The sequence below is a fragment of the Strix uralensis genome, chromosome 14, assembly GCF_047716275.1.
Source record: "Strix uralensis isolate ZFMK-TIS-50842 chromosome 14, bStrUra1, whole genome shotgun sequence".
Lineage (NCBI taxonomy): Eukaryota > Metazoa > Chordata > Aves > Strigiformes > Strigidae > Strix > Strix uralensis.
In genome coordinates this window covers 7,100,700-7,119,058 of record NC_133985.1, presented here as the reverse complement: position 1 = coordinate 7,119,058, position 18,359 = coordinate 7,100,700, and the positions used below count along the sequence as shown (strand labels likewise).

Here is an 18,359-nt window from a genome sequence, read left to right as displayed (position 1 = left end):
GAGATCCAGTAAAAATCTCCCCAAATGTCAAATATTATGACTCACTGTGTCATTCTGAAGGCACCACTATCAAAATGTAAGAGAATTCTAGGCTAGGTACCAAACATAGCATCCAAAAAATTTATCATTTTTCATGCAAAACTTGGAACATTTAAGGATCCTTCCTGTTATTTTCCCCATCTATCACTCATTAGGAAGCTCACTTGGGAATGCCTTGCAACTAGAGCAGCCTCATCTCAGGAAGAAAATTCTTCTTGATACATTATTTCAGGCTCCACCAATGTTCACTAGATGTTGCAGAAAGCATGCCAGGGAAATAAAACACGTTCTGACAAGCAAAACCCAAGGCACCAGCTACACAAAGACCTTCTCATATTTTATTCACTCGGAAAATATCTGGGCCAAAATATCTGCCCTCAGACCTGAGAGTGCAATACTCATTGACCACTTTAATGTCAGTATCAGAGGAAAAATCTGATCCTCTTTTTCTGGAGTGACACAGGGCTGCTTCTCTGTGCAGCAATTAAACGTCTAGTCCAAATTTCTCATTGGATAGCTATGTGAACCTATAACCAAACTGGACATTAATCTTAGGCCAACTTCTTCTAGCAGCACTGATTCTCTTTGTGGAACATATTTGATCATGCTAAAACAACAGAAAACTTCAGTGCAATGCTTTTCCAAACATAGAAAAGAATCCAACCTCCCCATTTTCCTCTCTCCTATATATTCTCAAATCAGAGCTCCAATTTGGGTACACAGGGTTTCTAAAACACAGGAAAAGAACAATTATATTTCTTTTCTAATCAGTTAAGTATTTTTTTATCCCAAATAATGTTTTTTGTTTCATCAAGTCACACTTACTCTCTTTTATCAAAGCCAAAGAGAATAGACCAACATGCAATGCACCCCAATGAAGAACAGGTTAAGACTATGTCAGATTTACAGAGGAAAACCACTTATGCCAATCAGATTTTACTTTTCACAGTAGCTGGAGGTATTAGGTCAATAATGTTATGTGGTCTGCAGAACTGAGGTATGATATAAAGGGGGCACCTTTATAAAGACAGGCACATGCTCAGCTGTGTGGGCACTGCATTTCAAACTTCTTAAGGCCAGTGGTAATGCACTGGTAATTAGTGCTTGTTTAGGAGAAGGAAGCACTAGACAGATGAAGGAAGCAGTCTGATCTGCCACAAAAAATGCAACTTTCAGATTAGAACCAAGTTGTACTGACAGGTGGATCTTTCATTGCTTCTGTCTCATGCATTTAAAAAAAAAAAGAAGAAAAAAAAATCCTCAAACAACAGAAAAGGTATTCTGGCCCTTTGAAACTTTGTAGCCCTTCACCAACATTTCTTGTTGTTTTAAAAAAAAACCACAGCAAAATTATTTTTTTAGCAAAATCCTTAATTTCATGGGGCTTTCCACATTCACTGTTCACAGGGCTCACTGCTTATGAAGAGCTGCCAAGAAACATGCTTAGGCTTTTCTGTAGCCTTCCACACGTCTCAGAATGAAGCCAAAACAACAATAGAGTAATAAAGATGACTTTTACACACAGTTTAACAATCATCTTTCTTTTTTCCGTTCTGTGCTGTCATGAGAGCTATTTATTTCATGCCACATTAGACTTTTAAAACCAGGATCCAAGTTACACTATTTCTCCTTAATCGGTAAAAGGGAGATTGGATGCACGGTATTTTATGTATTTATCTGTAAGTGAAATGCAGTTCTGAAAAGACAATCTAGATGGCCAATTTGCAACCAATGTGTTTGATGATTTTGCTTTTGTTTCATAGGTCAGTTGGGTGATACTTTGTTCTCTCATTCAGAATATTCATGAAATAATTGATAAAGCAACATAGAAAATATTCTCGTCCTATATGTGAGAGAAGCTTTTGTAGGGCCTGGAAGACTAAAAGCAAAAATGCTGTCAAGAATGTCACAGTATTACTTGAGAGAAGGAAAGTGCTTACAGTGAAGAACAGATGAAGAAAGCCTGGCCTTCATCCCCAGAGAAAACTTTTACAGGCTACACAGGGAGAAGGTATGTATTTGAGTGGTTAAATAGTATGTTGCAATTCTCTGAACTTTGGCAGGTAAGTCAGAATGGAACTCTTGTCTTTACTGCTAATAAAAAATAGTATACTGTTTTTCTCATAAGAGATTACTCATTTTATATCTAATAACTTGTATCAGAAGAAATGTTTTTTGTATTTTGTTTTCCCCTTCTTTCTTTTCAGTTATTAAAAAGAAGTCAGTGCCAATTGGAAATTTCAAGAGAACAGAGAACCTAAAATTGGTTGGGTAGAACAGACATACGATGTTCCTCCAAGAAAATAATTTAGTTAGGAATGTTGTTGATGTTTGATGAAAAAGATTGAGGCTCATCTTAGAAAATGCATTTTTTACTTCCAAACTGCTTCAACTTGTGGTGAAGAGGAACTCTGTGAAAATCCTTCAGTAGCAAATGCACTTGGCTGCCATGTTAGATACCAAGACGTAAGTTACCTGAAACGCATTGTAGCAGAATTCTCTTTCTGCATTATTAATGAAGTTTGCTCTTGCTTGATGAACACTGCCCACAATACTTAGTAGGCAAAGAACTAAAAGTTATTTTATGAATTTTATTCTGTGTTAATGCTTTAAAAACTTATAGCTGAGTTTTCACATATTAGGTTTTGGCCTATTAAGTGGGAACCTGAAGTTAGACTCCACATTGAGATTCCTGGAGTGGCTTGTTTTTCAGAATTAAGGAGCAATTATCTCTAGAATCTTGAGGTTAAACAAAGGAATAACTGATTAAACAACAAGATCTGGGTAGAAAAATGATGATCATTTCACTGTTTCTGAATCTTGAAGAAGGAATGTGTTCCAGTTCTATGCACTACCAAAGTACAAAAAATCATATTCAACATCACAAATGCCACAACAACACAGTGTATGAAAAATTAACTAAACCAGACAATGTGCAGTGCTCTTACAAGGTGGTAACCTGCATATAGCATTATCCCTCAGAACCACTGTGTCTGGAATAGATCCTAATTTTGCTGGACCCCCTACGTTTCTGAGCTGTATTACTTCATATGGATGTTTTCCAGTTATGTGGTTTGTCTGGAATCTATTAGTGATCAGTTCAGTTATTCACACAATCCAGTGCATCCAGTCACATCTGAGACGCCAGACATTTTCTGACATGTCCTTTCAGGGCTGGCAGATGGGACATGGACACACTGTAGACTCATGCCAGTCTGAATGGGGGGAAGGGGAATGGGGGGTTGCAGTCTGTTCATAATGCTTTGTCTCTGCTCCTCCTTCCTCCTCATGCTGTTTCCTGCTCCATCATGGGCTCCTTCCCATGGGATACAATCCTTCATGAACTTCTCCAACATTGGTCCTTCCCATGGGCTGCAGTTCTTCAAAAACTACTCCAGCACACATCCTTTCCATGGGATACAGCTCTTCAGCAACAGACTGAAGGGACACAGCTCCTGCCAGAAAACCTGCTCCTACATGGGCTCTTCTCCATGGGCTGCAGCTCCTGCCAGGGGCCTGATCCTTGCGTGGGCTCTCCATAGGCTGCAGCTTCTTGCAGGGCATATCCACCTGCTCCAGCATGTGGTCCTCCACAGGCTGCAGTGTGGATATCTGCTCTGACATGGCCCTTCAGGGGCTGCAGGGGGACAGCCTACTTCACTGTGGTCTTCTCCATGCGCTGCAGGGGAATTTCTGCTCCAGCACCTGGAGTACCTCTTCCCTTTTCTTCTTCACTTCACTTGGCATTTGCATACTTGCTTCTCTCACATTTTTTCATCAGCATTGCTGGTGGGCTCAGCTTTGGGCAGTGGCAGGTCTGACAAGGGAGCAGCTCCTGATCTCTTTGCACAGAAGCCACTCCGACAGCCCCCCTCCTCCCCTGCTACCCAAACCTTGCCATGTAAACCAATACAGTCTTTGAACCAATAGAGGTCTTTGAAGAATACTTGATATAGAGAAAGATTTACTTATTTCCTACTGGCAGCTCTAACATGGCCATAGCTGTGGTGTCAGAGTGCTGAATACACTGAGTGTCCATAGGTGGACTCTGCTCCTCCCAGCTTTATTAACTGCAGTATGCACCACTGGCCTGTCAGCAGGTAAGTAATGGGCTTGTAGTTAACTACTAATCCTTTGATGTGTTTCTTCACAGATTAGATTTAATGAATCATGAATCCCCTCTGTGGATGATATTCACTCCACCCATCCTTTAAGACAGTAGTAGCTGAGATTACATTCTCTTAGAGATATACTGTTGTGGTCCTGATGAACAAAGAGAAATTCTCCAGTATATCTGGTTCCCCAAACATGACATTATGTTTTACAAATGGGAATCTGACCAGAAGAAATCCTGGAGCTGAGAGCTGCAACATGACAGGACACTCATTCTGAGAGTAAAGACAGGCTGCAGCACTGCCAGTTCCTGTGCCATTTCCTTCTTCAGTCCCAGTACAATGAGATAAGAGTCTAACCTGATAGCGATGACATGTGGTTCTCTCAATAAAACAGGGCTGGTGGGCTTAGGCTTTTGAACAAAGCTAAAAACTTCCAATTCTTCCAGCACTTCTCATTCATAGTTGTACAAGTGGGAAACATGGGTGCCTTTTATTTTTTGCACCGAAAGCAAACACACTTCACATTTGCGAGGTAACTACAACTGAGAAACTTTCATGTAAGGCAGAACTCCTTCAAATAAAAGAAAGAAACTACACCAAACTTTGTCCACAATTTACTCTGTTTGTCTCGAGGAAATTACAGCTAAAGTTCCAAAGTTTTAAAAGAGGCTTGTTTAAGTAGTTGTTTAAGCCTTCGGTGTTTATTAGACAGTCCAGATCCTCATGGAACCACAAGGCTGAATCACGCTACCTTAAAACTTCCTGTTCCTATATCAAACACGTAGTTAAAAACTTGCAAGGGGGAAAAAACAACCTATAGTACAATGATCCACTTCAGCTTCATTCAGCTGTCACTAGTGCCCATCTTAGGGATTGTTGCAAATCTGCCTCACAATGGTTAGCGATGGGAAATGGACTGGAGAGCTTCAGCAAGAAGTGTCAGCCACAAGCCACCACACAACTTCTTTCTTCCAGAGTTGTTTGGCTTGACTAAGTGCTTGGCGTCGGCCATGCAACATTACCACAATCAGATATGCCAGAAAAAGGGACCATAATCACTAACAGTGAACAGTGTTCCATCTAAAAGTAGCATAACTGCAAAAATCTCAGATACCATCTACCGCAGGACACCACAAGGTCCCCTAAGGTAAAATAGATCTTAGCTTTCTCTTCCAAACACATAAAACCAGAAATAGTTTCTAGCTTTTTCTTTGAGAGATAGTTTTTTTCTTTGATACAAACTGCTTGCAGCTTTTTCCCAGGGAAACAAACTATTTTAAAACACTTGCTCCCCCCTCTCCCCACCATGGGATGCCATGTATTTTAGCAAAGACCTATTTTCAGTAGTAGAAGCCACTATTTTTTTTTTTTTTTAGGTTTCAGAACAAAGTGGTGTGGCTATTTGTTGAGGTTTTTTAGGATCCTTAGCAAAAACTGAAATGTTTCCTGATTTTTTTGTATGTAAGCACTACATATTTCTGCTTCTGGCTAAAATCAAACAGATAGGAGGAAGGAAAAGTCACGGCAAACAAAGAAACAAAAATAAAATAGCAAGTAAAGAATAAAACCATTCAAAGTACACAGTACATGTTTGGTACAGCCCATTTGGTCCTTTACATAGTTTGGACACCTCTTCAAGTGAAAGCACAGAGGATAGTGAGACTGAGGAGAGGATCTCTTTTTGAAGGTATAACATTTTATATCTGAATCTAGAACTATAAGCAAAACAGGGATGGCTCTCAAGAGGGTCTATCACAGTAGGGAACAGAAAAAAGGAATGGAAGGGAAAAATTGTATGAATTTTGTCCTACATTTCTAAACCATAAAGCTAGGGAAACAGCAGAATGTTTATATCGATAGCTGATAGTAAGTCATGTTAAAGCCAAAAAGACAAAAATTAGAGAAACACAAAAAGGAAAAGAACTGCGGTAACCGATCTAATTCATAGCTTCCCTCTTCAATGTTCCTATATAAGTTTCTTTCTGAAGAGGAGGAAAACCTACAAAACTGTAAGGAGGAGGTGTAATCCATCAAGGGGTTCGACCAGGTTGTAAACCAGCCCACAAACTGCTCAGGCTTTAGAGCTGGATGGACTTTGGGTACACGATTATCCTGGAGGAAATACATGGTTATAATTTAGCTTCAGGATTAAACTAACCAGTTGGGGAGAGGAAAAATAAGACATCCACTGACAGTAAAAGCCATCAGGACTCTGCTATGCAGCGTATTGGTTTGGTTATGTAAATACAGGCACAAACACTGAAAACATTGACTTCAAGAATGGTGAGGAAACCTGGTGGTGCAGGTAAGAGCTTGAATCTTTTTTATGGCAATCAGCTATCTGGCTACCCTCCCTCAGAGTTTTGTCTTCTTTAACTTATGTTTACCTGTTTCATTGAATCCGTTTGTATTTGCACATTGCTTTAAAGTTATTAGATGGAAAGAAACTAGGAAGGAGGTTATTGTGTGAGTGTGGGTTGTTTTATAGTGTGGGTCTTTTTTTTTTTTTTAAATGAAAATGAAATGGGGCTGGAGTGTGGGAAATTCCTTCCCTCAGCACTCACTTAACAAATTGGCCATTTTTCATCTACTTTGAGTGGGGGAAAAGACTGTTAAAGAATTTGAAAGGAAAACACTGCAAAAAGTTATTAATTGAAGGAAGATATTTGGCCTTCATTATTCCAACCAATGAAAGCAAAATTTATGCACTGTTATTTGGGATATTGTTTCCTAAAAAGGTTATAACAATTACAACTAGACAGACAGAAGATAAAGCAGGAAAATACTAAGGTATGGAAAACACCAAACCCGGGATACTGCAACTCTGTCAATAGTCAACATTTCCAACACATACATTTTTAATTTGCATTTCATTTAGGAACATAAGATTTACTATCATGATTTAACCATTAGTCAATTAAACCAAGGGGGATCCTAAATATTTCTTACAGCACAACACACATACACGCTCTTGGATCTTCTTCCTCCCTGTATTCAGACTATTCTTTGTATTACGACATCCATTTATTTCATGCATGCAGTGTTTACTGCAACATCATTGCAGTCTCACCAGTATTATGGCATCCAAGACAACAAGAGTGATGAGGGATTCAGTCTACCTACTTCACAGTACTACCAGAGCCTGTCTGCCTCTACAGTCGAGAAAAGAAGGAATCTACAATAGCTGAGCTGGGCATCTATAACCAACGGCCTGAATATTACTCAAAACATCACAGATGATCAGTACAGAAACATCTAGTCTGACCTCCAGTGTAACATAGGCCACTCTTGAATTAATTTGTTTTAACTACAGGATCTGCTGAGAAATCCAGCTCATATCTAGAACCAACAACTCTTGTATAATTACATTGACAAAAAATGTATAGTCTGGATTTGTTCAGCCACAAAGGCCAGCTGATGAAGCTTTTAAAGCAATTTTTATTCTTCATACAAGTGTTTGTGTGAAAAAAAAAGAAAAAAAAAAAGAAGCAGCTTGCTCTGTCTGCCTACTCTGTTAAGCCAAATAGGATTTTTCTTGAGATCTTCAAGACCTATTCTCAATCCCCCAATGTTTTTTTATGTTTCACCTCTAATCCTCTTTCTCATCTCTCAACTTGCTCGCTCCTTGAATTCTGATCAACAGAAGTAAGTATAATATTTGGGCACAACACAAAGACATTATTACCTACATTTTCTGTCCTACTTGATACACCCTGCCTATGGGTATCACTGCCCTTTTAGGCAAAGTACTACACTGAGAGCAACTTGTCCCCCAGACTACTTCACAGAAAAACTGCTTCCTTGGAAAGTACCCTTCGTCATCTTTGTTCATATAAATATAGATGAAATCCATACACGTGGCAACTCTGAAGCACACAGTTTGCTAAGACAATGTTTAGCACAGTCAGCACCTGAGAGGAAGGCAGGTACATCAGTGCACAATTCTGAGCACAGGAATAAGTATTCCTGACTCCTCCAGTGACCCGCTTTCCCTCTGAAATGTTAGCATTCACTATTCTTAGCATCTTCAACATAATATTAAAGTCATCTGCACCTTCTTTTTTTTTTCTTTTTTTTTTTCTAATAGATACTGCCATAGTAGCTTCAGCTATTACTTCAGTTTTAAAAAGGTTTATTTAAAGAGAACATACACTGGATGTCACAGGAGACTTTAGTCAAACTCTTTGGTCAATAGATCCCTCTCTTTTCAGGTCAGGCACACAAACCCTTTTGAAGTGCTTCTTCATGACTTGCCTATGTGCTTCCATGGCATTTCCTTAGCTGCTGTTCATTCAATCAAGCAACTTCAGATGATGTCCAGTTTCTTGTGTCTGGATTCAACTCTTAGAGAACCCTCAAAACCATGCCTCAGATTTGCTTGGCTTGTATGTAACCTCTGTTTGGCTGATGGCTTCAACTCTTCCAGCCATTTTATGCTGTTCCCTGCTTTTCTGCTCTGAGGGATATTTCTGCCCAGCCAGTGCACTGCAGTGAGTCCTTCCAGGTGACTGGTCAGGTTTGATGAAATATCCTCCTCCAAAACAGAGGCAAAGCAGGTTAAGGCAATTCTTTTATCGCAGTGCACTAAAATCTTCCTATTTTTAAGCAACATGAACTATTGTAACCCTTCAGATTTCTCATTTAAGCAACACCCCTATTTTCGCAACCTTTTTCACTTATGATTCATATTATATTTTCCAGAAATATTTCCTGCTCTTCTTCAAAAATTCAGTTTATTTCAACTGTAGTCAAAGCTATTGCCTGCATTATGACAGCAAATGTTTATTGTGTGTTTCCCACATTGCAAGACTGGGGTCTAGTATTTGACAAACTCCTGCTAATAAGTATAAGCACAGCACAAGCAATATTCAGGTTTAAAAAAAAATAAAAAAAGCTGGAAGTTGATTAAAAATATTTCAAAACTGATTCTGAAGTATCATACGAGCTCTCTGGCCCCTATCTAGACTACCATTTGAGAAGAAATCCCAATCTAGTTTTTCCTACCTTTTTTGTCTGAAAAAAAAAAAAAATCTGCAATATGCCCATGAAAAGGAAAGTGCATTTGCATATATACTGGACTCAGTTCCTTACTAGATATGTCTTTTCTTGGTTGGGCAAATATATTTCCTCTTGTAAATGTAAAGACTCTGCCTCCTTGTATAGAGTTTTGTTTGAAACCACCCAAGAATAGCTCACATAAATAGTGCACAAGTAAGCACAAAGGGCTCAACATCCTATAAGCAAAACTCTTTGCTGAAGTGAAGTTTTTCAGTTTTTGGCAGAAAGATCATTTTAGAACTCCAATAAATGTACATTCAAGTCATAACGCTTTTCTTAGCTAAAGATTTACATGGGCCTCCTTTGTATCAGCCACAAAAGTATTTTAAGAGTTTGGAAATTCTAGAAGCTTTCCTCCTGCCTTACTCAGCCACTCAAGCTTGATCCTCATTAAATCCCCTGACATGTAATATATTCCAGTGTACAAGAAGCCCTTCATTACTTCTCCATGCTTAGAAGGTAATAAACCCATTTCAAAGGATGGAAGTAGGAACTATTGCAGGTGTTTCCTTACCACTCCATGCTGAGCCAGGAAGGCCACGCTAACACAGTTTGAATGAGTCAACGGTATGCTCCAGTAATGACTTGAGAAAAAGCATTTTTAGATCCCAGTTAGGAGGGTTTCTGCTCTTGCATAAGGTTGAGGAAGGAATTTATCTGAAATGCAGGATGGGTGCTGGAGATACTAATTCCATTTCTAACTCAGACCAACTTCTGTCACCATGGACTTAGCAGGTGACTGCACATCTGCTGAGCTGGGCTAACTGCCACGGCTGCACACTGAAGACTACAACTAAGCCTACAGTTTCTTACAGAGCCTTTGCTTCTCCACTTGTGAAATGGAGATAATGAATTTAAACAGCACATTGTAAGGCTCATTTTATCTAATAAATGCAGACCTCTGAGATCTCCGGTGAAAGCCATGCCCCAAAAGCTATTTTCCTACCATCATTTAAACAGGAACTATTTTTATTTTCCAAGATTCAGAACAGATGTATATCAGACCCAGCTCAGTACTGGGAATATTTCTGAAATACATTTAGAGAATGTGCGTGCAGAAGTACAGATTTCTCTGACACCTTAAACTTCACTATTTTAAAATGCATTTTACAATGAGGCATCAGCATTTTGACTCATAAAAGTGGCCATGTTTGTGAGCACATGTACTGCAATATTGGTAGAACTAAACATCTTTCCAGTAAGACATCCAGGTTGCTTTAAAATGGGACTAGATTCTTGGTTAATTATACACTCATGGACAAAGTAAACGTGTGTTTGGACCCTTCCCTTGGACCCTTCCCTTCAGGCACTGAAGGGACTCCTCATGGATTCCTGTTCTTTAGTTGTGGCCCTTTCTTACCTGTGTAATTAGGAGGGCAGAGACAGACATAGTTGTTGATCCCATCCACACATGTAGAGTTATTCTCACAGTCATTATCTTCGCAGTCATCTGGGTTTATTTCACACCTCTCCCCCTCATACCCAAGGAGACAAGAACAGCTTGGGAGAAAGAAAAAAAATTAATAAAAGTTAGCATGGATCTGAAGGGGCAGGAGGTTTGATCTATAAAACTGAAATTAAAACATATAAAAGTGAGTTGCTGGAGCCAAATTCACTGCTGCTGTGAAGGACAGAGCACTTTAACCCTATGTGTTTGGTGAAGGATGCAGTCTGATGGTTCATGGGGTCATGTAATTATTTACATGAGACATAAAAGCATCAGCAGGAGACAGCCTCTGTCGTGGTTCCCTTCGCTTTCTTTGTTGATAAACCTAGCCCTGAATTGAAGTAAGCAACTCCAGGGCAGGAGAGTAAGCACTCATCACAATATTTGAATCCTTGGCTTCTCTGTCAATGATTTTGTGAGTATGTAGATACTTGCCTACTGAGTACTGCACAATCATAGGGCAACTTGGCAACCTTTAGATAGCCCACTCTCTTTAAAGAACAATGGCTTGAATTGAGTTTACAGACATGAACATTTTCTTCTCATTACCACTTTGTCACTTGTCCAAACAAGAAATGTTTGGGAATGATTGCTTTTACAAGTGCAGTAAGGTTTCAGTATTTCCGCAGCTTGTCCAACATCTATTTGTAGAAGAACTGATGATGTCTAGATAATTCAACAAAAACACAAACAATGGCAGAGATAGTAATGGTTCTGTGAGGATGTGGACACTACTGAAGAATAATTGCACTAAATATTTTATCTCACAAGATACATGGTCTCTAGAGGGAGTGTAAGTGGTTGAAGAACGACTTTAACTTTTTTTCAATCTCTGTCTTCTCTCTAGATCTAGAAGTTATGGTTGCTAAGAGAACCTTTATATTTTAAACTAGCTATAAGTGATGAAGAGGTGGAGGCCACAGCTTCCTAAAAGAGAGTCTAAAAACATGTGTTAAGTGCTCCACTCATGTCAGCGGCTTCTAAGAAGCCAGCAATGATATTTGAAGTGTCAGTGTTGCTGTTCACTAGTCACAGAAAGTGTGTGTGGAAGGGAAGGCTTGTTTCGAGTCCCAGTCCAAACTGCACATTCACTTAGCTGTTCATGTCCTTTCCCATGCAAGTTCTGGTTGCAGAAAAGGAACTGAACAAATGTAAAGCACTACTGACTGATGAGGATGAAAACCAGAAACCACCAGAGCAGTCACACTAATTGCCATCCACTGCTTTCTGAAATCAGGAGAATTTCCAATGCAGAGATCGTTGCAGAGTACTTTTTCCAGCTCAGTTGGACAAAGTGGACACGGGGTGGTTATCCTGCTTCATGTAGGTATTATGGGGTTGAGGTGGGGTATGCCCTGGAGAAATAGGAGATCTTCAGAATCTGTGAAGAAAACTGCAGTGCTTTTGGGCTGGTTGCTCTCAGCATGACATTTGCTTCTCTTTCTCCTGTGTGCCACAGACGGAGCAGAGCTCAGGGACTCCCAAGGGAGGGATGGCACAGAGCTCTGCATCCACCTTAAGTAGGTCCTGGGTTAGAGCCTGAGGATAAGGTTAGATTCTTCATGACGTGTGCAAGCTCAGAAACTAAGGGATTAACAAAGAGGAAGAAAAAATGAAAGGGAACGTGTCTTGAGGCACTACAGCAGTAAGATCTTCTAGATGGGTACAGAACAGGCATATAGGTCACATGCTAACAGTCATCTTCATTCAGTTCTGCAGGGACCATTCACAGTTCATGAGAGTGAGAAAACCTTCACCATGAATAACCAAAACCAAACTGCTCAAATAAATCCAATTTAGCACACAATAAATCAATAAGAAATATTTTCTTTTCCTGTTTCAAGCTCATTATTGCTAATAAAATATGTCCTCTTGCTGACCCTGCAATGATCCAGAGGATCACAGGAGGCAGATAAGAAAGAAGAGCTGGCACACCATCCTTTGTGGCAATGCAAGTGTCGGGGAGGTGGTTAAAGACATCTAATTAAATACAGTGGCACATTCATCATGTCTCCCTTTGCGATTACAAACCCCCATTTTCAGGCGTTTATAACTCAGCCATAAAAATATGCTCCAGGCTGCAACTTGGCATCCAAGGTCTCAGTTTGGGAGCACAAATTTTTCTCTCCATTTAAAGAAAAGCAACAAGAGTGGCTTTGTGCTGTTATTTTTATGTGAATATAACACCATTTTCCTTCCACAAAAGGACTGGGACAGCTTGGATGCATGCAATTAAAAATGACATTATTAAATACTATCACAGTAATGGTTCAACTCAGTAGAGTTACCATTAGTAACAATACATATGGGATTGTTAATATACAATTGCTCAGTATTAGGACACATTCCATACTGAAGGAAATGTCAGCATAATTAATGACATTTGGCTACTGGTCCCTATGTATTATAGGGAGTCTTTATATTATTGCTTACGTATGATTCTTTATTTTGATTTGCTTTCAAATGTGCCAGATATGAGGACTGAAATTAAAAGATAAAACATACAATTTGGGACCTGGATTGAACCATATGTTGAAAGAGTTGCAGTTTGGGACTGTTTGTATGTATTTTCCCAGAAAAAGCTTAGAAGAAAAATGAAGTTTGCAGAGTGACTGGAAGGTCATCAAACTTGGTTCCAGCTGACCGAGAGAGAAAATTAATTCCAGAGACAACGATGAAAACTTTGTACTGACTAAACAGTGAAGCAGTGTGAGACAGCATTTCATTTGGACCTCAGAATGGAGCCATGCAGGAAAAAACTATTTTCTAAGACACTGTGATTGCATGAAGGTCCAAATTCCCTATTCCTCCAGTTTAGGGATTTTCTGTTAGTGTTGTGTTTTCCTAAAAATAAAGAACTAAATAAAACCCCATTATCCTCACGAAGACACAGAGGAACAGAGAACTTAATGACAACATCTTGGGGGTAAACATTTGGAGCTGAAGTATACTGGCAATTTTGTAAATTTACTCCATTCGAAATTTTTTTTCCATAAACTCTAATGAAACAGTTTAGCATCTGTTTATTAAAATAGGCATACATACGGTGTATCACATTTCAAAAAATCAACTTTTAAATAGAGATAGTAAATTCTTTCAGGAATATTACAGTTTCTTAGTAAAGGAGCTTTTTACATCTACATCCCAAAGGAGTAGCCTGTAAGTGCAATGTTTTTCCTTGAACTAGGCAGAATTAACACTAGGGACTTAATCAGTTCCAGGATTTTACATTTATGAGGGAACTTAAAGTTTGTGGAAAATGCTAAAGAAAACGATCTGGAAAATGGAGGAGATTTTATATGGAGAAAAGGTAAAATAATCCAGAGACTTTGTTTCCCAACACTGTTGGTTATCAAAGATCAGATGGTTGCCTGTGGCTAACTGAAGCAGAGCTGACAGCTCTGCCTCCTTTGTCAAAGTCTCACTTAGAGGCATGCTAAATGACCAGGACATGTCTGACTGATCATCTTTTTTTGTTGGTTTCAATAAGCAGCTTTTTTGGCCAGCTTTTGTCACAGAACACATAGATTAGATTAGATTAGATTAGATTAGATTAGATTAGATTAGATTAAGCAATTCAAAGGGAGGAAGAACTTTGTGTTTCTAATCCTCTGAGCCACAGGTGTCACAACTATTCTCTAATACAGAAGTCGTCCCTACCTGAAAAAAGAGAATGTGAAAATTACTCAGAATTGAAATAGTGCAAGAATAAAAGATGCCAAGAAGGACTGAAGAACTCCAGCTGAACCTTTGCCCTTTGGCTGCCCCACCAGGACCTGCTATTACAACAAATCTGAGCATCTCAGTCCCCTGCTGCTGCGAACCCTTGTGGGTACCAGGCACAGCGGGCGAGTCAGGCTGGAATCTCAGTCATAACTATGAATTTCCTGTCTTTGCCTGGGGAACATCACCACCTTAGCATTATTTAAAAGGTAATTTTCTTGTCTAAGGCTACAGAAACTTGAGAGTTAAACTGCTTGGCATTTCTTAGGGAGAGAGCTTTGGCTTAAGTTTCCTTTTTACAAGAGTAAAGATTTGACAAGTTTGGCAGCAGAGCTTGTGTATGAATATATTTCCCTAGGGAAGAGAATATACAGAAGATATAATTTCTTTTACAGGCCACACAACACAAAAATCCAAGGAGGCCTCTCATGAAAATGTTTTTGACATCCACTTCCTCACAGCATATAATCTAAGGCAACATTTTCCCATCTTGATGAACACAACTTATATGCACGTAACTCTGACTGCTGCCATCCACTGGAGAGGAGATTTCCCACCAAAAAACCCCAAAACAATCAACCAACCAAATTCAATCTCAAAATGTTTCTTTATCTTCCCTGTCACTGACTGTTCCATCCCCACACCACATTTCTCTATGACATGCTAAAGCTGACGCTCCTCTTCTCCAGAACAGCTGGGGCTCTGGACTGACTGAATTAAAAACATGGAGAGAAAATAGGCAATGCATAAACTGAACATTCTATTTTATGAAGCAAGATTTTGAAAAGATATGGGTTTATGTGCCTTTTATTAGACCAATTGAAACTATATAAATAACTATAAAAGCAGAAACCTTCCCTAAAAACCCTCAAATGTTGTTAAGCATCAAAACCACCCCTGCAGTTTTATAAAGGATCTCAAAAATGATGTTCATTTGGAACTGAGGCAAAGCCTCTGAAATTGTAAAATTCTTCACGGGAAAAATTCAGAAGTAGCTTTCATTTCAGGTCATTCAAAACTTGTTACTTTCTACCACAGAACAAACCAAAACTGCTAAAGAAAAACCCGGTCCAAAATATAAGCTGAAGCCTTTCATTCTAGTATTATGGATACTATAAAATGTTTTACTAGCCCATTTTTAGTATCAGCTAGATTTTTGAAAAATGAGTACTGAGTGACAGAAAACAGATATTCCAATATGGTACAATTTTGCTTTGGCACAAGTTGGAAAAAGCTATCTAAACTGTATTACACAAGGGTGACCAGAGGGAACCTGAACCGAAGGCCACCAGACCTTTGTTACTTTCAAGCAGAAACTGAACTTGAACTGTTACTCCAAAAATTGCTAGGCCTGCTAAAATCTGAATCAAGAAGATGTGTTTCAGGTCAAAGGAGTGGTTTCACCAAAATCTAAGGGGTCTGTTAAAGCAGCATGACCATCTGCACGTGCTATCTTCATCCCTTCCCACCAGCGTACAACCCTAGAGACGCATCTCTACTCAGGAGATGTGCTTTTCTGCTCTGCTAAGGGCCTTGCCATAGTTGCTCAAGCTGAGCTTTAACTGCCCCTCACGGAGATGTGGCTGTGTGTTTTACTCCTGTTCTCCCATGTTGGAAAGCCTCAGGCTGCTATTTTGTAACAGAGCCTGACAGTGTCCCTTCATCCCCATCAACCTGCACTTTTCCACTGCAATATCATCAGTGTCCTTCTGTGTCCACCATGTGCTCGATCTGTTTCTGTAAGGGGGGATTCTTGAGGGTGGGCAGGCACAGAGACAGAGAGAAGCTTTGGGGCCTTTCTTCTGTTTTGTGCTTCCCCATTCATCCCAGCCACAGGGCAAAATGGAAGCTCTTCTGTGACTCATTCCCACATGAGGGATTTGGAGAGTCAAAAAGAAGCCACAATGCTTTTCTGGAAATATAAAAGGCATCCTACCATTGGTAGGGGAACAGGAGGCGAGGTGCTAACTCCCCAGTTCACCTAAAGTCCTGTCAGTCACCCAAACTTTCACCTGGCCCCTTCTATTTCAAAAAAATCCTATTTTCTGACATAAGATGATATGGGTTTGCTGACTTGGTTAACAAACAGTTAACCTCACTTGGAACAGTCTTAATCACAGCTGAAGCCAAACTGGAATCACACTGAAAAAATGTACTGGTTTGACTCCCTGCTTACACCATTTATAAACCTTGCAATTCTGTCTCCCTCCAGCTGTTGTTGATAGGAAGCTATATATATAGAAGACAAAGCAGCAGCCTCAGTAATGTATAAAAGCATTTAGAAGCGAGGCTTTCGTATATGCAACTGGAACAACAGTATGGTGTACTTTTGTACATATTTTGTGCAAGAAATAGCATAAATACTGAGGATAAAATTTATGAAAATTTCAGCAACTCTTTCCTAAAAAAAAAAAATTCTATCAACTTTAATGACAACTAGTGGCCAAAGCCTCAAACTTGTATTTTCTTAGCTGTAAAGTAGTGCCTGTAGCAGCACAAATCTCCCGGTTACCTCATGAAAATTTCTGGACTTCTCTTGGGAGTATACCCACCTATGCTACACCTTTCTTATATGACAAAACTGAAATCCGCAATGTCCAGCTGCAAAGGTTATTCTCTTGCAGACACAATGCTCAAGATGTGGCAATCTCTCCATGTTTTTTGATTGTTTCTTTAAAGCCTGTTTGTCTACAAGTTTCTTCAGTATGAAAACATTTTGCATCTGGTTGTCAAACAACAGATGCTTACTTTACAAATACAAAAAAGGGTATAGTGAGTTTGAAATGCCCCAAGGAATATTAGTATACAGATAACACAATGCAGATCAGGGAGACTGCTCAAAACAGCTCTTAAGAGTATATTCCATTACAAAAAAATAAGAAGGCCTGTTTCAGAGGAAACAATATGTCACACCAGTGAAACCAGATTAATTATTTTGTATGGCAAATAGAAGTGTCACATGCAGCAGCTTTTATAAAGTAGCCATTATAGTTCATTAATGCAAAGTAGAAACACATTTAATTTTATCATCTCATTTTAAATGAACTTTATGTTACTACCTGAATCCATCTTTATTTGTCTCGGTGAGGTGGCAGGTCCCTCCGTTCTGACATGGATTTTGAATGCAAGAATTAATGGGCACACTGCAGTCTCGACCCTATTTGGGAAAATTCAAAAGAAACAAGGTTAGTACGACTCATGTCATCCGAATCAATGACTCTTGCTCCCTCACCCTATGCGTGGCATCATTTACAGGAGGTCTGCAGTCTTCAGTCCCTTCACATCACCTAATGTTCTTTATTGATGGTCAGATATATTCATCAGTTAGGTGAGAATTTGGGCAGGGCAACTGTTCTGACCAATGGGACTGGTGGGTATCTTGGTATCATTTCATTTTCAAGATTTTAGTTAACTCTTCCATTTGACTGTTTTAAGGAAACAGCTGGTTTCATCATTACTCTAACACACTTTAATCTCATATGTTGGTTACAATGAAAAGAATCAATTATGACCAAAGGTAAGCAGAAGGCCACACACAGTCAGCACAAGACCACATAGAGTCAGCACTCATTCAACCGCATTTACCAAGTGCTCCGTTAAACGCTGCAACAGTACACCATACTCATTACTACGCACTGTCAAAACCTAAAGGGGAAAATCAATTTTTATGATGGGATCTGAGTTTGAATTTCTGTACAGAACACACCGAATCCTGTTTGAGATATTGTTGAATCAGTTCCCTTCTTAAAGATTGCCCTAAAATAATTATCAGTTCCAACTGAACTTCACTAGCTTGAACAACCTCCACTGTTAACAACTGACTTCTGTTGGCTCTTCAAGGCATAGACATATTTCTCTGATCGTTATATTCTGCTGCTTAGAACAAGCTATTTGTAAAATTGGCAAATACACCAAAGAGTTTGGTCTTGCTTTTCAGTTACTCACACAGTAGGGTGGAATAAAGACACCTGAAAGCC

General features: G+C 39.3%; 1 protein-coding gene across 2 annotated transcripts in view; it reads right to left on the bottom strand.

The window, feature by feature from the left end:
- Positions 1-18,359, bottom strand: part of SLIT3 (slit guidance ligand 3) — a 528,649-nt gene that overhangs the window by 44,710 nt on the left and 465,580 nt on the right. For both annotated transcript variants that reach the window (XM_074883610.1, XM_074883609.1), the window contains exons 27-28: positions 17,442-17,539; positions 10,573-10,712 (exon numbers count right to left, since the gene is read on the bottom strand). In XM_074883610.1, coding sequence (XP_074739711.1) covers positions 10,573-10,712; positions 17,442-17,539 — 238 coding nt within the window. The remainder of the gene's footprint in view (positions 1-10,572; positions 10,713-17,441; positions 17,540-18,359) is intronic.